Here is a 23,562-nt window from a genome sequence, read left to right as displayed (position 1 = left end):
GGTTGTGATCTCGCGGTTCAGGAGTTCGAGCCCCACATCAGGCTCCATGCTGACAGCTGAGAGCCTGGAGCCTGCTTCCGATTCTGTGACTCCCTCTCTCTCTGACTCTCCCCTGCTTGTGCTCTGTTTCTGTCTCTCAAAACATGAATAAATATTTTTAAAAATTTTTTAATGTTGAAAATGTTGAATTTTATGTTATGGGCATGGTACCTTGATAATAAAAAATAGACTTATGGGATTTAGAAGGCTTCAGAGGTCTTGGTATTATGTACAGATGTACTAAACCAAGGTAAAATCCTGTAACCATTAAGAAGTTTCTCTTCAGGGATGCCTGGATGGCTCAGTCAGTTAAGCTGCTGAGTCTTGACCTCGGCTCAGGTCATGATCTTGTGGTTCGTGAGTTTGAGCCATGCATTGGGTTCTATGCTGACAGTGTGGAGCCTCCTTGGAATTCTCTGTCTCCCTCTCTCTCTGCTCCTCCCCTGCTCGTGCTCTCTCCCCCCCACCCCACCCCCCCCCAAAAAAAAACCAAAAAAAAAAAAAAAAGAAGTTTCTCTTCAAATATGGGTTGCCTGGGTGGCTCGGTTGGCTGAGTGGCCAACTTCAGCTCCGATCATGATCTCGCACTTCCTGAGTTCAAGCCCAGCCTCGGGCTCACTGCTGTCATCACAGAGCCCACTTCAGATCCTCTGTCCTCCTCTCTCTCTGGCCCTCCCCTGCTTGCACTTTCTCTCTCTCAAAAATAAAGAAGTTTCACCTCAAATAGGAACACAATTATACTTGGGACCTTAATGCCTGACTCCCAACAATGGATAGATCATCCAGAGAATCAATAAGGAAACAGCAGATTTGAGCAACGTTATAGACCAGATGGACCTACCATACACAGAACATTATACTCAACAACAATAGAATACAGATTCTTCTCGAGTGCACATGGAACATTTTCTAGGGTAGACCATATGCTAGGCCAGACATATGTTAGACAAAACAAATCTTAGCAATTTCAAGAAAACTGAATTCATACCAAGTATCTTCTCTGACCACAAGGGCATGAAACTAGAAATCAATAAGGAGAATACTGAAAAATTCATGAATACATAGAAATTAAATAACACTCTCCTGAACAATAGTGGATCAAAGAAGACATTAAAGGGGAAATAACAAACAAGTACCTTGAAACAAATGAACATGGAAACACATCATACCAAAACTTATGGGATACAGTGAAAAGCCGTTCTAAGAAGGAACGTCATAGCCACAAACACTTGCATTAAGAAGTAAGAATGAGGGGCGCCTGGGTGGCTCAGTCGGTTAAGCGTCCGACTTCAGCTCAGGTCACGATCTCACGGTCCGTGAGTTTGAGCCCCTCGTCGGGCTCTGGGCTGATGGCTCAGAGCCTGGAGCCTGCTTCCGATTCTGTGTCTCCCTCTCTCTCTGCCCCTCCCCCGTTCATGCTCTGTCTCTCTCTGTCTCAAAAATAAATAAAAATATTAAAAAAAAGTTAAAAAAAAAAAAGAAGTAAGAATGATGTGGGGCGCCTGGGTGACTCGGTCGGTTAAGCGTCCAACTCTTCGTTTCGGCTCAGGACAAGATCTCACAGTTTGTGCAATCAAGCCCCGCGTCAGGCTCCATGCTGACAGCGTGGACCCCGCTTAGGATTCTCTCTCTCCCTCTCTCTGCCACTTCCCCACTCTCTCTCTCCCTTTCTCTTAAAATAAATAAATAAACTTTAAAAAAATAAATGATGAGCACCCAGTGATGTGTGAAAGTGTTGAGTCACTGTATTGTACACCTGAAACTAATAAAACACGGTATGTTAACTACTGGAACTCAAATAAAAACTTAAAAAAAAAAATAAGTAAGAAAGATCTCAAATAAGCAACTGAACACCATGCCTCAAGGAACTAGAAAAAGAAGAACAAACTGAGACCAGTTGGCAGGAGGAATGAAATAATAAACGTTGGAGGAGAAATCAGTGAAATAGAAAATGGAAAACCAGTGGAAAAGATTAATTAAACTGAGAGTTGGATGTGAAAAGATAAACAAAATTGATGAATCTTTAACTAGACTAACCAAGGAAAATAATAGAGAAGACCCAAATCAACAGAATTATAAATGAAAATGAGACAGTACAACTGATACCACAGAAATACAATGGATCCTAAGAGGCTATTATGAAAAGTTACACACCGAAAAACTGGGCGACCTAGAAGAACATGAAAAAAAAATTCATAGAAACATACAAACTACCAAGACTGAATCAGGAAGACAGAAAGTCTGAATAGACTGATTACTAGTAAGGAGATTGAATCAGTAATCAAAAAGCTCCAAACAAAGAAAAACCCAGGACCAGAAGGCTTTACGGCTGAATTTTACCAAACAGTTAAAGGATTAACACCGGTCCTTCGCAAACCCTTCCAAAAAAGGAGGAGGAAACATGCCCAAATTCATTTTATTAGGCCAACATTACCCTGATTCCAAAGCCAGAAAAAGACACTACCAGAAAAGAAAACTACAGACCGGTATTCTTGATGAATATAGACGCAAAAATTCTCAATAAAATCCTAGCAAACAGAACTTAAGAGCACATTAAAAGAATCATTTACATGATCGAATGGAACTTATACGTGGAGTGCAAAGAAAGTTCAACATAATGCAAATCAGCCAATGCAATATATCACATTAATAGAACGAAAGGAAAAATCCTATGATCATCTCAATAGATGCAGAGAAAGCATGTGACAAAATTCAATGTCCATTCATGGTAAAAAATTTTAACAAATTAGAGATAGAAGGAACTTCCTCAACATAATAAAGACCGTGTATTGACAAGTTCACAGCATGAATAATTTCACAGTATGAATAAGTTCATATTCAAGGATGAAAGTTTGAAAGCTTTTCCTCTTAAGACAAGGGTGCCCACTCTCGCCAATCCTATTCAACATAGTACTAGAAGTCCTTGCCAGATGAGTCAGGCAAGAAAAAAAATAAAAGTCATCAGCATTGGAAAGGGAGAAGTAAAATTGTATTTGCAGATGACATGATTTTATATACAGAAAATTCTGAAGGCCATCAAAAAACTGTTATATCTAATCAACAAATTCAGTAAAGTTGCAGGATACAAAATTAACATACAAAAATCAGTAGTACTTCTATATGTTAACAATGAATTATCTGAAAAAGACATTTTAAAAACGATCCATGCACAATAGCATCAAAAACAATCAAATACTTAGGAATAAATTCAGCCAAGGAAGTGAAAGAGCTCTAGTGTGAAAATTAAGACACTGATGAAAGAAATTGAAGATACAAATAAATAGAAAGGTATCCCATATTTATGGATTGGAAGAATTAATATTATTATTTTTTAAATTTTAAATGTTTATTCTTTTTTTAATGTTTATTTATTTTTCAGACAGAGAGAGACAGAGCATGAACGGGGGAGGGTCAGAGAGAGGGAGACACAGAATCTGAAGCAGGCTCCAGGCTCCGAGCTGTCAGCACAGAGCCTGGCGCGGGGCTCGAACTCACGGACTGTGAGACCATGACCTGAGCCGAGGTCGGATGCTCAACTGACTGAGCCACCCAGGCACCCCAATTTTATTCTTGAGAGAGAGAGAGAGAATGCACGTAAGCAGGGGCGGGGGGCCAGACAGAGAGGGAGACAGAGGATCTAAAGCGGGCTCATCGCTGACAGTAGAGAGCCCTATGCAGAGCTCAGGCCCATGAATCCTGGGATCATGACTTGAGCCGAAGTCAAGGGTCAGAAGCTTAAATGACTGAGCCACCTAGGCGCCCCAGAAGAATCAATATACCACCAAACCCATCTCTAGATACCATGGAATCCCTATCAAAATTCCAATGGTATTTTTTCTTTTACAGAAGTAGAAATAACAATCCTAAAATGTATACAGAAGCACAGAAGACTCCAAATAGCCAAAGATCCCGAGAAAGAATAAAGTGGGAAGCATCACACTTCCCGATTTCAAACCTTACCATGAAGCTAGAGTAATCGAAACAGTATGGTATTGGCGTAAAAACAGACAAATACGTCAACGGAACAGAATTAAGAGCCCAGAAATAAAACCAAGCAAATATGGTCAACTGATATTTGACAAGTGAGCCAAGAATGTGCAAGGAAAGACAGTGTCTTCAATAAATGGTGCTGGAAAGTTGGAAATTCACATGTAAAAGAATGAAACTAGACCCCTGTTTTTCACCACTCACAAAAATTAACTCAAAATGGGGGCGCCTGGGTGGCTCAGTTGGTTGAGTGTCTGACTCTAGATTTCAGCCCAGGTCATGACCTCACGGTTCATGAGTGTGAGCCCTGCATCAGGCTCCGCGCTGGCAGTGTGGAGCCTGCTTGGGATTCGTTCTCTCTCCCTCTCTCTGCCCCTCCTTAGCTTGCTCTCTGTCTCTAAGCAAATAAATAAACTTAAAAAAATAATAAAAAACAAAACAAACAAAAAACCCCCCCAAAACAAAAATTAACTCAAAATGGATTAAAGGCTTAAATGTAAGACCTGAAACCATAAGACTCCTAGAAGAAAACATAGGGAAAAAAGCCTCTTGACATGGGTCTTGGCAATGATTTTTCAATATGACGCCTAAAGCATAAGCAACAAAATCAAAAATAAAAAAGTGGGACTACGTCAAACTAAAAAGCTTCTTCACAGTAAGAGAAACAATCACAAAGTGAAAAGACAACCTATAGAATGGGAAAAACATTTGCAAACCTACATCTGATAAGAGGTTAATATCCAAAATATACAAAGAACTCATACAACTTAATAGCAAACAAAACAAAAAACTCCACAAATAGTCCCATTAAAAAATGGGCATGGGGTGTTGGGTGGGGGAGATGGGCTAAAGGGGTGATGGGTACCAAGGAGGACACTTGTTGGGATGAGCGCTGGGTGTTATACGTAAGTGATGAATCGCTAAATTCTATTCCTAAAATTATTATTACACTCTATGTTAACTAACTTGGATTTAAATTGTAAAAACAAACAAATGAATAAATAAAATTAAACATGGGCAAAAGACCCAAATAGATAAACAAATGGCCAAAATGTACGTGAAAAGACAGTCAACATCATTAGTCGCTAGGTCCATGGGTGGAGTGCTTTGGAGTTCTTATCCTAGGGCCAGATTGGTCAATTCAAAACAAGAGAGTGGGGTTTTGATAAGCCCCACAGGGGTCTTATTTAAGGGGTGTATAAGGCATATGGGTGCTGGGAGGCAGGGGAGATTCTTGATAAGAAGGGCTATGTCTACCGTATAGAAACACAACTGAATTTTTGGTTGGTGGTCTTCCATTCTATAGCTAGGCTGAACTTGTTAGCGCTAATCAGGTTTTGTGTGTGTGTGGATTCTTGAGGATATTTTCTGTATATGACATTAGGTCATCTGTGAATGGAGTTAGATTTACTCCTTCCAAGTTGTATGACTTCTATTTTATTTCTTGCCTAATTTCTCTTCCTAGAACTTTCAGTACAATGTTGAACAGAGTGGTGAGAGAGGATATCTTGTCTTGTTCTTGACTTTAGGGTAAAACTTCAGTCTTTCACCACTAAGTATAATCTTAGCTGTGGGTTTTTCATATATACCCTTTTTCAGGTTGAGAATCTCCCTTACTGGTAGTCCTAGTTTGTTGAATATTTTTATCATGAAAAATCCTGTTGGGTTTTTTCAAATGTTTTTTTTCTGCACTCATTGAGAGGACTGTGTGTGGAATGTCCCCCTTTATTCTATTAATATGGTATATTACATTGATTGATTTTTGTACGTTGATCTACCCTTGCATTCCTGGAATAAATACCACTTGGCCATGTGGATAATCCTTTCAATATCGTACTGGATTTGGTTTGCCAATATTCTGTTGAGGATTTTTTTCTATTAATATTCATAAGAGATATTGGTCTATAGCTCTCTTTTCGTGTGGTATCTTCATCTGGCTATGGCATCAGGGTAATCCTGGCCTCATAGGATGAGTTAAGAAGTGTTCCCTCCTTGTCACATAGTTCGCTCAGGCTGCCCTGATAAAATATCGTAGAGTGGGTAGCTTAAACCACAGAAATTTATTTTCTCACAGTTCTGGAGGCTAGAAGTCCCAGATCAAAATGTCAGCTGTTCTGTTCCTGGCAAGAGTCATCTTCCTGACTTGGGGATGGCTACCTTCTCTCTGTATCCTCACACAGAAGGGAGAAAAAGAGCGAAGGAGAGAGAGGTTCTGTCTCTTTCTTATAAGGACACTAATCTGTTGGATCAGGGTCCCAACATTATGACCTCATTCAACCTTAATTACCGCCACAAGTCCGCATCTCCAAATGCAGTCATATTTGAAGATTGTGGCTTCACCATATGAATTTTGGGAGGATGCAAAAAGTCAGTCCATACCCTCCTCTTTAATTTTTTGGAAGAATTTGGGTAGAATTGGTGTTAATTCCCCTTTAAGTGTTCTGTAGAATCCACTAGTGAAGACATTATTACTGGTCTTCTCTTTGTTGGAGTTTTTTGGATACTGATGCAATCTCCTAATTTGTTACGGCTCTATTCAAATTTTCTTTTTTTTTTTAATTTTTTTTCAACGTTTTTTATTTATTTTTGGGACAGAGAGAGACAGAGCATGAACGGGGGAGGGGCAGAGAGAGAGGGAGACACAGAATCGGAAACAGGCTCCAGGCTCCGAGCCATCAGCCCAGAGCCCGACGCGGGGCTCGAACTCACGGAACGCAAGATCGTGACCTGGCTGAAGTCGGACGCTTAACCGACTGCGCCACCCAGGCGCCCCAATCTATTCAAATTTTCTATTTCTTCTTCTTGAGTCAGTTTGGGTAGTTTGTGTGTTTCTGGGACCTGTCCGTTTCAGCTAGGTTATCCAATTTGTTGGTGTGCTTATTCTCTGAGTGTTGTCTTATTATTCTTCTTGCTTCCGTAAAGTCAGTAGTAATATTCCCACTTTAATTTCTGGTTTCAGTAATTTGAGTCTTTGCTATTTTTTTCTTAGTCAAACCAGCTAGAAGTTTGTCAATTTTGTTGACCTTTTCTTCTTTTTTGTTTTTTTACGTTTCTTTATTTAGTTTTGAGAGAGAAAGAGAGAGAGAGAGCACGCGTGCGAGTGGGGGAGGGACAGAGAGAGACAGAGACACAGAATCCAAAGCAGGCTCCAGGCGCTGGGCTGTCAGCACAGAGCTCAACATGGGGCTCAAGCTCACTGGCCGCGAGATCATGACCTGAGCCAAAGTTGGACACTCAACCGACTGAGCCACCAGGCGCCCCTATGGTCATATATTTTTAAAACGCTTATTTATAAATAATATTTATTGGGGGCCAGAGGCCAAAAAATAAAATTTTATTTTTCAAGTTTATTTCTTTATTTTGAGAGAGAGACAGAACATGTGGTAGAGAGAGAGGGAGAGAGAGAGAGTCCCAAGCAGGCTCTGCAGTGCAGAGTCCAATGTAGGGCTCAAAATCATGAACCCGGGACATCATGACCTGAACCAAAGTAGGACACTTAACTGACTGAGCCACCCAGGCGCCCCTAAAAATGAAAACATTTTTAACGTATTATGTTAAACATTCTTATTTGTATTTCTGTCACCTAAAGTCTTACTGTTCACAAACACTAATGCCATTGTGCACGGCATGGTAACCACTTTGATAACGAAGGTGTTATTTTGGTTTCGCACATGTGAGTTGATGTGTTGAAAAACTTCACTCACATTACAACCTTAGGGGGGAAAAAAAATCTCGGTGCCAACCCCACCTCGGCCCAGTTGCTACCATTGCAATACAGCTAAACCACACGCAACATGCCCTCAATTTTATTTTGTTTTCGGGGAACCATGCAGAAGAGCCTAGAGCTTTTTCTGTTTAGCACCTTGTATCAAAGTAATGAAAATTAGTATGGTGATTACATGCACACATGTACAAAATCATTAACTCTACAAAGATACATCTTTCCAAAGTTACAGGAAAAAAAAAAAAAACTTAAAGCATGCATTTCATTCTTTAAAGGGCTGCTGAATGGTTCCCCGAGAAAAGGGTGGCTGTTTCCGAAATCAGCAACTGCTGATGAGGATTTATTGGCACAGATGCGACCAGCATGTTTATCGGTAAGTCTTCCCCATAATCTCAGCCAGTGCCCGGGGGATGGAAACTGACCGTGTGGTGGGGATGGAAATTGACCCGTGTGGGGCCGCAGGCCCCTCGCCGTCTTGGAACTCCGACCACAAGGACATTTGAATGTTTACGGACACGAATCTGGGTTCTGTGAGCATCCTTAGCGTGCTGCTTTATGCCATTCACCTTTTTACATCCAGGAACCAAGAAGGGGAAAGGCTCCTCTTCTCCTCCGTCCTCACACATGTTGCTGAGGATGGCTTCAGAGCATCGTGACGGAGCTTTCCGTGGTCCGGGCTCATCGCTGTCCCGCTCTTCATAATCCACCTCCTCCTGGCGGCCCTCTACCCATTGGGAGTGCTGCTGCACAATGAAGAGGAGGGGGTGGTGGGTGGGGTCACGGGGGCAGTGAGGCTTCCCCTGCGGTGGCATGGTGGGGTGGACATATTCCTTCAAGACACTGAGCTGGACAAGGTCGGCGAGAGCTTCGGTCGAATCTTCTTCTTTGGGGACTCCGGCTCTCGGCGGGTGGCGTCCGTCGTGAATCTATTCGTGTGACCGAGAACAACATAGGTTGGCTGCTGTAATTCTTGTTGTTCTAAAACACTTGGATCTGTACTGCATTGGGCGAAACTGGCGGCCAACTGGCAGTGTCCCCCGCAAGCAATTTTTACTGATTTATTTTTAAAATTTAAGTATAATTAACATACTTTGTTTCATTAGTTTCAGGTGTACGGTATAATCATGCAGCCATTCTCTGCATTACTCGGGGCTCATCATACGTGTATTCTTAATCCCCTTACCTATTCCACCCATTCTGGTAATCACCAGTTTCTTCTCTGTATTTAAGAGTCTGGTTGGTTGTTTGTTTCTTTTGTTTGTTTTGCTTCTTCAATCCCACATACGAGTGAAATCCTATGGCATTTGTCTTTCTCTGACTGACTGATTTCGCTTAACATAATACTCTCTAGATCCATCCCTGTTGTTGCAAATGGCAAGATTTCATTCTTTTTTACGGCTGAGTAACATTCCATTATGGGTGTGTGTGTATGTGTGTGTGTGTGTGTGTGTGTGTGTGTGTGTGTGTGTGTATACACCTACCTATATGTATATATATCTTCTTTATCCATTCATCTATGGATGGATACTTGGGTTGCTTCCATATCTTGGCTGTTGTAAATAATGCTGCAATAAACATAGAGGTGCATATATCTTTTTAAATTAGTGTTTTCATTTTCTTTGTGTAAATACCCAGTAGTGGAATTTACTGGATCATACGGTAATTCTATTTTTAATTTTTTGAGGAACTTTTTTTTAATTTATTTTTTAATGTTTATTTATTTTTGAGAGAGAGAGAGAGACAGGGTGTGAGCAGGAGAGGGGCAGAGAGAGAGGGAGACACAGAATCCGAAGCAGGCTCCAGGCTCTGAGCTGTCAGCACAGAGCCCGATGCAAGGCTTGAACCAACGAACTGCAAGATCATGACCTGAGCCGAAGCCGGATGCTTAACAGACTGAGCCACCCAGGCGCCCTTGTAAGAATCTTTAAAATCAGATAGAACAGTAGAATAGTGAAAAATTAACAATACATTAATATTGACTTTTTAGTATATGTGCTGCTGAAATGAGCACAATATTGACTTCTTTATTTACTTATGTAGTTATCTTTAGTCTTCATGTGGACCTGAGTTATTTTATAGTGTCATTTCAGCCTGAAGGACTCCCTCTAGCACATCTCGTAAGCCCGATCTAGTAGCAATAAACCCCATCTGCTTTAGTTTATCTAGCAATATTTCAATTTCTCCTTCATTTTTTAAGAATTGTTTTGCTTCAGGGAGAGGGGCGGCGCCTGGGTGGCTCAGTCGGTTAAGCATCTGACTTCTGCTCAGGTCATGATCTTGAGGTTCATGAGTTCAAGCCCTACATCAAGCTCTGTGCTGACAGCTCAGAGCCTGGAGCCTGCTTCGGATTCTGTGTCTCCCTCTCTCTCTGCCCCTCCCCAGCTCACATTTTGTCCCTTTGTCTCTCTCACTCTCTAAAATAAACATTAAAAAAATTTTTTTTAAAGAATTGTTTTGCTGGGTAACAGGTTTAATGGTAGATGGCTGGGGGTTTCTTTCCGTGTTTTGAATATATCATCCAACTACCTTTTGACCCTCATGGTTTCTGATGAGAAATCAACTGTTAATCTCAGCGAGCCCTCTGTGACAAACTGCTTCTCTCTTGCTGCTTTAGGGGTCTCCCTTTGTCTTTGGGCAGATTGATTATCATGCGTCTCACTGTGGATCTCTTTGCATTTATTCTATTTGGGGTTTGTTGAACTTCTTGAATGTGTAGATTCATGTCTTTCATCAAACTGGCTGAATTTTCAGCCAGTATTTACTGAAATATACATTCTGCCCCTTCCTTCTCTTTTTTTTTCTGGGACTCTCATTATGTGTATGTTCATAAACTTGATGGTATTCTACTGGTCTCCTAAGGTGTGTTCATATTTCTTCTTTGTGTTTCCATTTTTTATTATGGTACAATATACATAAAATTTAATACCTTAACAATTTTTAAGTGCACAGAACAGTGGCATTAACATATTCATAGTGTTGTGCAACCATCACCACCGTCCATCTCCCTGTCTCTCTTCATTTTGTGACACTGAAACTCTGTACTCATTAAACAATAACTCCCCATGTTCCCCTCTCACCGGCCTCCAACAACCACCATTCTATATTCAGTCTATGATTTTGATCAATCTCACATCATTTATGTGGAATCATATATGTTGTAGCATATGTCAGAATTTCCATCCTTTTTTAAATTTTCTTTAATGTTTATTTATTTTTGAGACAGAGAGAGAGAAAGAGCATGAATGGGGAGGGTCAGAGAGAAAGGGAGACACAGAATCTGAAACAGGCGCCAGGCTCTGAGCTGTCAGCACAGAGCCTGACACGGGGCTCGAACTCACAGACTGTGAGATCATAACCTGAGCCGAAGTCAGACGTTCAACCGACTGAGCCACCCAGGCGCCCCCAGAATTTCCATCCTTATAAAGGCTGAATAATACTCCATTGTATGTACATGCCACATTTTTTTTTTTTATCCATCAATGGACACTTGGAATGCTACCACATTTTAGCTATTGTGAGTTATGCTGCTATAAGCATAGTTATACAAATGTCCGTTTGAGATGTTTTCAATTCTTTTGGAGTGTGTGCCCAGACGTGGAATTGCTGCATTATATGGTAATTCTAGTTTTTTTCCTGAGGGACTGCCATATTGTTTTCCACAGCAGCTGTACCATTTTATATTCCCACCAACAGTGCCAAAGTGTCTCAATTTCTCCACATTCTCCCCAATAGTTTATTTTCTGATATTTGAGGATTTTTTATGGGAGCCATCGTAATGAACGATTGGTGATGTTGAACACATTTTCATGTGCTTATTGGTCATTTGTATGTCTTCTTTGGACAAATGCCTATTCACCTCCTTTGCTCATGTTTTAAAAAGTAATCTCTACACCCAGTGCGGGGCTTGAACTCACAACTCCCAGATCAAGAGTCGCATGCTCTACCAACTAAGCCAGCCGGGCATCCCTCCTTTGCCCATTTGTTTTAAAGTTTTTTTTAATGTTTGTTTAATTTTGAGAGACAGAGAGAGAGAGAGAGAGAGAGGGAGGGAGAGAGAGAATGAGTGAGGGAGGGGTAGAAAGAGAGGGAGACACAGAATCCAAAGCAGGCTCCAGGCATGAGCTGTCAGCACAGAGCCCGGTACGGGGCTTGAACTCACAAGCTGTGAGATCATGACCTGAGCCAAGGTGGACACGCAACCGACTGAGCCACCCAGGTGCCCCTGCACATTTTTAACTGGGTGTTCGATTTTTTTTATTATTGAGTTTTAGTAGTTCTCTCTATATTTTGGACCTATAAATTTGTTAATATATATTTGGACATAATACAATATAATGAATATATCCTGCAAGAAATCATTGCCCAATATGTGAAGCTTCTGCACTGTTTTCTTAAAATTTTATAGTCTCAGTTCAGGTTTTTAAATCAATGTTGAGTTCACTGTTGTATATGCTGTGAGGTAAGGGTCCATGGTCATTCCTCTGCATGTGGACATCCAGTTTTCCCAGCACCATTTGTTAAAAAGACTATCTTTCCCCCATGATCCTGGCACCCTTACCAAAAGTCATTTGACCATATATGCAGGGGTGTGATTCCGGGCTCTACTCTATTCCATTGGCCTATGTTTGCCTTTATGCCAGTACGACACTGACTACCATAGCTTTGTAGTAAGCTTTGATATCAGGAAATGAGAGTCATCTAGCTTAGTTCTTCTTTTTCAAGATTGTTTTGGCTATTTGGGGTCCCTTGATATTCTATATGAATTTTAGGATGGGTTGTCCTACTTCTGCAAAAAACATCATTGGGGTTTGGGTAGAGATTGCACTGAATCCGTAGTTTGCATTGAACAATATTGACCCTTTAACAATAGTTAATCCATGAATCAGGGATATGTTCCCATTTATGTCTCTTCTAATTTCTTTCAGCAATGGTTTGTAGTTTTTATTACACAAATCTATCATCTCCTTGGTTAAGCTAATTCCTAAGTGTTTTATTCTTTTTGATGCTATGGTTACTGGAATCATTTTCTCCATATTTCCCTTTCAAGTTGTTGATTGTCGGTGCTTAGAAATGCAACCGATTAGAGGAGCCTGGGTGGTTCAGTTGCTTAAGCATCCAACTTCAGGTCAGGTCATGATCTCACGGTTTGTGGGTTCGAGCCCTGCGTCGGGCTCCGTGCTGACAGCTCAGAGCCTGGAGCCTGCTTCGGATTCTGTGTCTCCCTCTCTCTCTACCCGTCCCCTGCTCACACTCTGTGTCTCTCTGTCTCTCAATAATAAACATTTAAAAAAACTTTTTAAAAATACAACTGATTATCGCATGTCCACTTTGTATCCCATTTTCCTATTTGTTCTAACAGATTGTGTGTGTGTGTGTGTGTGTGTGTGTGTGTGTGAGAGAGAGAGAGAGAGAGAGAGAGTGTCTGTCTGTGTGTCTGTGTGTAATCTTCAGGGTTTTCTAAATAGAAGATCATATCAGCTGCAAACATAATTTTATTTCTTCCTTTCCAGTTTGGAGGTCTTTTATTTTATATTTTATTTTATTTTATTTTATTTTTTTGTTTTATTTTTTTATTTTATTTATTTTATTATTTTATTTTATTTTTTATTATTTTATTTTATTTTATTATTCTATTTTATTATTCATTTTATTTTACTTTACATTTTATTTTTATTTTTTTATTATTTTATTTATTTTATATTTCATTTCATTTCATTTCATTTCATTTCATTTCATTTCATTTTTCTATTTTATTTATTTGCTCTGGTTAGAACTTCCAGCACTTCACCGAATAGAAGCAGTGAAAGCAGGCATCCTTGCCTTGCCGTTAATCTTAGAAGAAAAGCTCTCTGTCTTTCACCATTGAGTATGATGATCACTGTGGAGTTTTCATCCATGGCTTTTATTATGTTGCGGTAGTTTCTAGTATTCCTAATTTTCTGAGTGTTTTTTTTTTTTTTAAGTTTAATTTTTGAGACAGAGATAGAGCGCGAGCCGGGGAGGGGCAGAGAGAGAGGGAGACACAGAATCTGAAGCAGGCTCCAGTCTCCCAGCTGTCAGCACAGAGCTTGAGCTAGGGCTCGAACTCTCAAGCTTCAAGATCATGACCTGAGCCGAAGTCAGATGCTGAACTGACTGAGCCACCCAGGGGCTCCATTCTGAGTGTTTTTATCATAAAAAGTTACCGCTTTTTCCAAACACATTTTCTGTAACAGGATGATCATGTGGTTATTTTTCTTCATTCTATACCAGTTTTCATATGTCGAACCATCTTGCATTTCAGGTATAAATCTCACTTGGTTATAGTGTATAATCCTTTAAGAAAAAAATTTTTAATGTTTATTTATTTTTGAGAGAGAGACAGAGAGACAGAGCAGAGCATAAGCAGGGGAGGGGCAGAGAGAGAGGGAGAGAATCTGAAGCAGGCTCCAGGCTCTGAGCTATCAGCAGAGAGCCTGACATGGGGCTCAAACTCACGAACTGTGAGATCATGACCTGAGCTGAAGTTGGATGCCCAACCGACTGAGCCATCCAGGTGCCCCAAGAGTGTATAGTCCTTTTGTTATGCTGCTGAAACCCAGTTTTGTAGTATTTTGTTGATGTTTTTGTATCAATGGTCATAAGGGATACTGATCTGTAGTTTCTTATAGTGTCTTTAGCTTTGTTATCAGGGTAAATCCGCCTCATAGAATGAGCTAGAAATCATTCTTTCCTCTTACTTTTTTGGGGGAAAGTTTGAAAAGGACTGGTGTTACTTATTTTATTTTTTAAGTAATCTCCATACCCAACGTGAGTCTTGAACTTACAACCCCAAGATCAAGAGTCACACACTCCACTGACTGAGACAGCCAGGCATGCCGGACTGGTGTTACTTCTTTAAATGTTGGGTAGAATTCACCAGTGAAACCATGGGATCCTGGGTTTTTCTCTGTTGGGAATTTTTAAATAACTGACTCAATCTTCTATTAGTTATATGTCTATTCTGATTTTCTAGTGCTCCCTTTAATTTTGTCCACTTTTGCTTCATTTATTCTGATAGTCTGTTACTAGGCATCTAAATACTTATCATTATTATGTCTTCTTGCTGTGTTGAACCTTTTACTAATATATAATGTCCTTCATTGTCTTTTGCAGGAATTTTTGTCTTAGTCTACTCTGTCTGATATTACTTTAGCTATACTGTTTCTCTTTTGGTTACTATTTGCATGGAATATCTTTTTCTGTCCTCTCACTTTCAATCTATTTTTGTCTTTGGATCTAAAGTGAGTCTTCTGTAGACAGCATATACGTGGATTGTATCTGTATTGTATTGTATCGTATTGTATTGTATTATTTTTATCTATTCTGCCTATCTCTTTTACTTGGATAGTTTAACCCATTTACATTTAAGGTAATTAATGATAAGGAAGGACTTGTTATTTTGCTATTGATCTTCCATATGCCTTATAGCTTTTCTGTTCATGTCCTACATTACTGTCTTTTGTGCTTACTTCATTTTTTGTAGTAAAACATTTAAATTCATTTCCAATTTCCTTTGATATACATTCTATGGCTATTTTCTTCATAGTTACCATGGGATTATATTTAATATCCTAAGGTGTTTTTTTTAGTTTATATTTTTAAAATTTACATCCAAGTTAGTTAGCATATAGTGCAACAATGATTTCGAGAGTAGATTCCTTAGTGCCCTTTACCCATTTAGCCCATCCCCCCTCCCCAAACCCCTCCCATAACCCTCAGTTTGTTCACCGTATTTATGAGTCTCTTCTGTCTTGTCCCCCTCCATGTTTTTATATTATTTTTGTTTCCCTTCCCTTATGTTCATCTGTTCTGTGTCTTAAAGTCCTCATATGAGTGAAGTCATATGATTTTTGTCTTTCTCTGACTAATTTCACTTAGCATAATACCCTCCAGTTCCATCCACATAGTTGCAAATGGCAAGACTGCATTCTTTTTGATTGCCAACTAATACTCCATCGTGTGTGTGTGTGTGTGTGTGTGTATGTATACACACACACACACACACACACACACACACACACATATATACCACATCTTCTTTATCCATTCATCCATCGATGGACATGTGGGCTCTTTCCATACTTTGCCTATTGTTGATAGTGCTGCTATAAACATGGGGGTGCATATGTCCCTCTGAAACAGCATACCTGTATCCCTTGGATAAATACCTAGTAGTGCAATTGCTGGGTCGTAGGGTAGTTCTATTTTTAGTTTTTTGAGGAACCTCCATACTGTTTTCCAGAGTGGCTGCACCAGCTTGCATTCCCATAATATCCTAAGGTTATGACACACTAATTTGAATTTATACCAGCTTAACTTTAAAAGCATACAAAAGTTCTGTTTCTTTGACAGTTTTGTTTATACCTCTTTTCAGTGGTCAACATAAAATTAAATCTTTATACGTTTTGTTCCACAAAACATAACCTTTTAGGGATGCCTGGGTGGCTCAATCAGTTGAGTGTCTGCCTCTTGATTTTGGCTCAGGTCATGATCTCATGGGTTCGCGAGCCCTGCATCAGGCTCTGTACTGATAGCCTGGAGCCTGCCTGGGATTCTCTCTCCCTCTCTCTGCCCCTCCCTGCTCACACTCTAAACAAACAAAGCTTTAAAACATAATCTTTTAATTTCTAAAATATATTTGTCTCTTAAATCATACAGGAAACAAAAGGCAGAGTTAGAAGCCATGGTTACCATAATAGCAACTTTTATAATTATTTGTGTATTTGCCTTTACTGAGATCTTTTTTTTTTAATTTTTTTTTAATCTTTATTTATTTTTGAGAGAGAGAGACAGAGAGACAGTGTGAGCAGGGGAGGGGCAGAGAGAGAAGGAGACACAGAATCTGAAGCAGGCTCCAGGCTCCGAGCTGTCAACACAGAGTCCAACGCAGGGCTAGAATCCACGGTTTGGGGGATCATGACCTGAGCCGAAGTCAGATGCTCAACTGACTTCATTTCACCTTAAGGACTCCTCTGAGCATTTCTTGCAGAGCAGATGGAACTCCAAAGTTCCAAGGAGAAATCTGCGGATAACCTTACTGAGAATCCCTTGTATGTGACTCATCACTTCTCTCTTGCTGCCTTCAAGATTCTTTGACTTTTTAAAGTTTGGCCATAAGGTGTCTTGGTGTGAGTCTCCCTGACATCTTACTTGGAGATCATGGAGCTTGGATGTTTATATTCATGTCTTTCATAAAATGTTGAAGTTTTCAGCCATTATTTATTCAAATATTCTCTCTACCCCTTTCCCTCTTCTTCTGGAAGAGGTCTCCCACAATGTGTATGTTGAGCCACTTAATGGAGTAACACAGGTGTTTCCTTGTCTTCAATCTCTCTTCTTTCTGTTCCTCAGACTTAGTTCCATTGTCTTATCTTCAAGTTCATGGATTCTTTCTTCCGCCTGCTCAAATCTGCCTTTGAATCCCTCTAGTGAATTTTTCATTTTAGCTATTGTACTTTTCAGAATTTCTTTTGGTTTCTTTTTAGGGTTTCTGTTGATTGGTATCTCCATTTTGTTCATACATTATTTTCATGTTCTCCACACCTGTTTTTTTTAGTTCTTTGAGCATCTTTAAGACAGTTGTTTTAAAGTCTGTCTAGTAGACCTACCATCAAGTCTTTTTCAGAAACCATTTCTGTTGATTTTTCCCCTTTGAATGAAGCATATTCTTTGATTTTTTTTAATTAAAAGCTGGACTTTTGAATATAATAACGTGATAGCCCTGGAAATTAGCTTCTTTCCATTTCCCAATATTACTAAATTACCATCACCACCACCACCACCACATTTTTTGTTGTTGTCATAGCCTGTCTCTGTGCCAAGGATCAACCTGAGGGATAAGCTTAGGGTCTCTTCGGTTCTATCCTGAGCCTGCACTTCCTCTGGGCACGTGCAGTGACTTTCTAATCTTCCCTGTACATGCAATTGTTTTTGAACCCTCGAGTGTTTACTATTTGGCTCCCAAAAAGGGGAAAAGGAGAAAATTGGGAATGGGGGTGGGGAATAAGTGTACTGGCTTTTAAATGTCCCGGAATTCTCATCAGCTGGAGGGGGAGGGCTTGCAACCAATGAAGGAAGTGCAATCACAATGGCTGCTCGCCTCTTGCACCTCTGCGACCAGAGGCAGCAGTCAGCTATCAGAGCACAGACCCCCACTATTGGAAGGACAGAGTCCTTTTTCCCTACCCTAACACTCACAAACTTGTGCAGGTGGCTCCAGGAATACAGATGCAGCTGCCCGCCGGCGCCCGCCCCCCCCCACAAGGTAACTGCAACCAGTACTAAGAGCTGCATTGGACCAAAAGTAATGACAATTTCCTGTCCAAGACTCCCCCTTGGAAGTTGCAAATCAATAGACTCCAGAGTTCCAAAACCATCAGACAGGTTTTGCCACAGAAAATGTCTGTGTGGAGAGACAGATTCCTGGTGCTTCTCACTCTACCGTCTTCCCCAAATCCTGTTTCTTTTTTATTTCTTACTGATATGCTCTATTTGGTGAGACATCATTCTCATGATTTCCTTTAGCTCTTTGAGTGTATTTAAAATCATTGATTTAAAGTCTTTAGTAAAGGGGCAGCTGGGTGGCTCAGTCAGCTAAGCACCTGATTTCAGCTCAGGTCATGATCTCACAATTCATGAGTTCGAGCCCCGTGTTGGGCTCTGCACTGACAGAATCCCCGCTTGGGAGTCTCGTTTTCTCCTCTCTGTCCCTTCCCCACTCGTACTTTCTCGCTCTCAAAATAAATACATAAAAAAATAAAGTCTTTAGTAAATATGTGTATACTTCTTCAAGCATGGGTTCTTCTAAGTTTTTTTCCTGTGTATGGGCCCAACCTTGTGTGTTTCCATGCCTCAGAACTTTTTTGGTTGATAACTGGGCATTTTTTATAACGGGAAGTCTGGAATCAGAGTCTCCTCCTCCCCCAGGGTTTATTGCTGCTTGTAGTTGCCTGTTTGGTGGCGTTTCTCAACTGTTTGTGAAGTCTGTATCGTCATGTATGGTAACTGAAATCTCTGTTCAGTCAGCTGAATGGTGAGTCATCATAGCCTTCCTTAAATGCCTGAAAACAAGAGAAGGGGAAGGGGAAGGGGAAAGGGGAAGGTGGGAGGGGAGGGAGGGGAGGAGGAAGGAAAATCACCCACTCTGCAGGAGGGCTGCTGTCTTGGGCCGCACCGTCGACGCTCAGACAGACAGACTATAATTCTGCTTTAGCCCACACTTCATGCTTGCACAGAGCCCGAAGGTCAGCCCGAAGTGAGAGTTTAAGGCTTTCTTGGGTCTTTTCCAGGCACGTGCTCAGCCCTGTACAATCCCGTGCCCTTCACAGCCCCAGGAACATACGGGACCTTTGTAAAGTCCTTTTCCCCCCAACCCCTGATGTATCTCATTCTCTAGCCTTTCCTCCCAAGCCTTTAATGGTCTCATTGTTTGCCCCAACAGGAGTGGCTGATACATTTGCCTTTATACTTTTTCAACAACTGTCCCTCTGCTCTGAAGAGTTCTGAGTTGGGTAAAACCAAGGCAAGTCCTTTGAGCCATCCTTCGAGGAGCCAGGAAACAGGCCCAAACAAATAACCACGGTTCTGTGAGAACAGTATTCTACTCCCACTGGTACCAGGAACACGTACCAGGAATGCAGGCCACTGTCTTCAAGGCTGCCAGGAAGCAGGTAACAAATGGGACCGGGGGTAAGTTAAAGTGCCACAAAGCAATTTTGTCAAGATTCAGCCGTCTGTTGGTGGTGGTGGAGTGGTTTGGTTTGACTAACAATTTTCTGGGTTGCCATAAACTTTTGGTTATTTTCGAGAGTCCCAATAATGTTGATTCTGACAGTTTCTGCCAATTTCTTCTTTTTTATAGAGGAAGGGACTTTCGGAGTTCCCCATTCCACCATCCTGTAGACATCTGCCAGCTTATTCTTTTTGAGCTAAAAGGAAAACTTGGGTTACTTTCAAGGGTTTCGTAAAGCAAAGACAATCATGCTCGCAAACTGTAAAGGAGAGAGCGTAAGGCCGCACTGTTCTAAGCCAAGAGTTAATGTGCCATGTTAACGATGCAGACTTCCGCTTTGATTAGACCCGAGCATCAGTGTGTATTACGTTATGCGATTAGCAAAATAGGTCTTCCTTTCATGCACCTGTAGGAGCACAACCATCACGGGGTGTTTGGCTGAGACATGGCGTCGGGAGGGGTCTGGACACTGCCGGCTGTGATGAGCACAGAGAGATGAGCAGGAGACCATCCAATACCCAGGGCAGCTGACAGAAGCAGAGGCCTTGATGATTTTGCACACGCAGGCCCCCAGACCTGCTCCAGAGCAAGCCCCCAAGAGTCAGGCTTCTCTCTTGGGAGCTGCAAGAAACGGTAAGTGACTCATCTTTAATTTTGTGCCAAGGCAAATGCTATTTTATTCCGGGTTCTAACATAGGCAGAAAGCACAGGTTTAGGTTTTCTTTGGAAGGAAAAAGGATTCTGGGCTGCCTGGCTGACTCAGTCAGTAGAGCATGCTTGATCTTGGGGTCGTGAGTTCAAGCCCCACAAAGCAGGGTGGAGCTGACTTGGAAAAAAAGAAAAGCAAAAGTAATCCTTTTCTTTGTGAGAAAATCTTAATCTCTTCCTCCATGAATTTGACGGCACTGCCATTACATGAGCTTAGCCGGAGAACGTGCTGGCCTAACTCGTGGGGCCCCAGTGTTCCGGAGTCTGACAAAACTCCAATGTAGAAGTTCTGAGTTCTGCACTCCGAACTGGAGGGCAGACGGTCCTCAGAGGCCTCATGTTAACAAGGGTCGTGTCATTTGCCCTCTGTGACCACCCTCCAGCATGTCCTCATCCAGAGCATGCACAGGTGAGTTTTGTTCAGAGAATGGCTGTGCTGTCGAACAGGGAGCAGAACAAAGCCATGCCGAGATGCAGGTGGCAACTCACACCAACTCGCTGACCTGCCCCCCGTGGCTCACAGCCTGGGACTCGAGTTCCTCTCCTGCCACAGCCATTACACGTCAGAAATGTGCGGGTCCTGGACAAACAGAACAGGAAATATTACATCCCCGAGAGGCCACTGTCTCACCCCGACAAGATGCAGAAGACAAAACGGAGTGGGCGGACGAACATTTCAACATCCACGGCACGTATATTCAGCTTTCTTTTTATTTTAATTATAAAACAATGGCCAATACACAAAGTTTAAAAAAAAAACACACACACACACAACGTAAGTTTTTATTCCCTCTTTTTTTGCAGAAAATAAATAACGGTCACGTAATAATCACTCACATATGCTTGTCTATAAAAGCATTTCTAAAAATGTCACTTACTGGATTTAATGGTATTATCTTTTTGGCTTTTCAACTGCAAGTAACACACAGTAGATCATTTTATTTCATTAACTCGTTTAAGCACTTGGGCTCTAGCAACTTTGGAAAAAGGCTGTCTGTGAGCTTAAAAAAATCGTATTCCAAGCTATTTTTGAAATAGTTCAACTACAAACAACCAGATCGTTAATTTATTTAGGAGGAGAATATAGTTTTTCTCTTATAAAAATCGCCCCAAAAACTCACGAACACCTAACCCGACCTAAAAAGTTGGTCTGTCTTCAGAGGAATTAACAAAGAGAAAGGAAGAAAGCATAGTCGGCCCCCGTGAAGTGCATCAAACCAGGTGTGAGCCCTCACAGTACGCTCCGCCTCCAGTTTGGCCCTTGGGAGTTTCAAGAAAGGAAAGCTGTTCAGTCATCTAAACCTATGTTTCTGAAAAGGTAGGACATGGACTCCCCATTGTGAATCCGACGGATGGCTTCCGAAAGGATCATGCTGATATCCACCGTTTTAATTTTGGGGCACTGGAGCTTCTGGATTTCATGTGGAATCGTATTGGTAACCACCACCTGCAAATCGAGAGGAGAAAAACCAAGAGCATCATGAAACCAGGTAGCTTCCCGGCTGGATGTGAAAATGTGATATATTCTCAAATCTCTGTAGTTTGACTTGACAGGACAGTGGGTCTACCGTACCTTTCATGGTGTTTTCAGTCAATGTGAACACTACTTGTGGTTCTTAGGTCAAGATCTGATGACCTTATGTCCACTAAGATGGCTACAGGCAAAAAGAGAATAAGAACTACTGGCAAGGTGGGAATGCAAACTGGTGCAGCCGCCCTGGAAAACAGTATGGTTTCCTCAAAAAAGTAAAAGCAGAACTACCCTACGACCCAGCAATTGCACTACTAGGCATTTATCCACGGGATACAGGTGTGCTGTTTTGAAGGGACACATGCACCCCGTGTTTCTAGCAGCACTATCGACAATAGGCAAAGTATGGAAAGAGCCCACATGTCCATCGGTGGATGAATGGATAAAGAAGATGTGGTCTATATATACAATGGAGTATTACTCGGCAATCAAAAAGAATGCAATCTTGCCATTTGCAACTATGTGGATGGAACTGGAGGGTATTATGCTAAGTGAAATTAGAGAAAGACAAAAATCATATGACTTCACTCATATGAGGACTTTAAGACACAGAACAGATGAACATAAGGGAAACAAAAATAATATAAAAACATGGAGGGGAACAAAACAGAAGAGACTCATAAATATGGAGAACAAACAGGGTTATGGGAGGGTTTTGGGAGGGGGGATGGGCTAAATGGGTAAAGGGCACTAAGGAATCTACTCTCGAAATCATTGTTGCACTATATGCTAACTAATTTGGATGTAAATTTTAAAAAATAAAAAACAAAGAACTACTGGTAAGGATGTGGGGAAACTGGAACCCTCACGTACCGCTGGTGGGAATGTAAAATGGTTTGGCTACTTTGGAAAGAGTCTGGAAGTTCCTCAAAAGGTTAAACACAGAGTTGCCATACGACCCAAGAGAAATGAAAACCAATCTTCGTTCAGAAACTTGTACACAAGGAGCCCCTGGGTGGCTCGGTTGGTTAAGCGTCCAACCTCGGCTCAGGTCATGGTCCTGCAGTTCACAGGTTCAAGCCACATCGGGCTCTCTGCTGACAGCACAGAGCCCACTTTGGATCCTCTGTCCCCTTCTCTCTGTGCCCCTCCCCAACTTGTGCTCTCTCTCAAAAATAAATAAACATTTTAAAAAAGAACAAAAAAACTTGTACACAAATGTTTACAACAGTATTTTTTTTTTTAATTTTTTTTCAACGTTTTTTATTTATTTTTGGGACAGAGAGAGACAGAGCATGAACGGGGGAGGGGCAGAGAGAGAGGGAGACGCAGAATCGGAAACAGGCTCCAGGCTCTGAGCCATCAGCCCAGAGCCTGACGCGGGGCTCGAACTCACGGACCGCGAGATCGTGACCTGAGCTGAAGTCGGACGCTTAACCGACTGCGCCACCCAGGCGCCCCAACAACAGTATTTTTTTAAGTAGGCTCCATGCCCAACGTGGGGCTTGAACTCACAACCCGTAAGATCAAGAGTCCTATGCTCTACTGACTGAGCCAGCCGGGCACCCCTATAGCAGTGTTATTTACAACAGTCAAAAAGTGGAAGCAACCCAAATTTCCTTAAAGTTATGAATGAAAAAACAAAATGTGGTATATCCATTCAATGAAATATTCAACAACAAATAAAAAGGAAGTACTGATACTCTACTACGGCAAGGATGAACTTTCACAACAGTATCTTCATTGAAAGAAGCCAGACGCAAAAGGTCACACATCACACAATTCATGTATGTGAAATGTCCCAATTAAGTAAACCTATAGAGCCAGAAAGCAGATTACTAGATGCCTAAGGCTGAGTGGAAACGAGGGGGGGGTGCTGCT

The 23,562-nt window shown here is 41.3% G+C and overlaps 1 protein-coding gene and 1 pseudogene across 4 annotated transcripts in view; both read right to left on the bottom strand.

The window, feature by feature from the left end:
* Positions 1–1,899: 1,899 nt before the first annotated feature.
* LOC121015738 (juxtaposed with another zinc finger protein 1-like) lies at positions 1,900–8,946 on the bottom strand (annotated as a pseudogene).
* Positions 8,947–18,238: 9,292 nt separating this feature from the next.
* The window catches only part of PRPSAP2 (phosphoribosyl pyrophosphate synthetase associated protein 2), a 49,898-nt gene continuing 44,574 nt past the window's right edge, over positions 18,239–23,562 (bottom strand). For 2 of the 4 annotated variants that reach the window (XM_040453046.1, XM_040453045.1), the window contains one exon: positions 20,976–21,657. In XM_040453046.1, the coding sequence (XP_040308980.1) occupies positions 21,499–21,657 (159 nt within the window). In that variant the 3' untranslated portion in view covers positions 20,976–21,498. Of the gene's footprint in view, positions 20,791–20,975; positions 21,658–23,562 lie in introns of those variants that run through there. The other 2 variants (XR_005783978.1, XM_040453047.1) reach the window with 2 other exon arrangements.

Source organism: Herpailurus yagouaroundi, unplaced genomic scaffold (genome assembly GCF_014898765.1).
Source record: "Herpailurus yagouaroundi ecotype Mexico unplaced genomic scaffold, PumYag 208, whole genome shotgun sequence".
Lineage (NCBI taxonomy): Eukaryota > Metazoa > Chordata > Mammalia > Carnivora > Felidae > Herpailurus > Herpailurus yagouaroundi.
The sequence above is the reverse complement of the archived record's forward strand: the minus strand, read 5'-3'. Positions and strand labels throughout refer to the sequence as shown.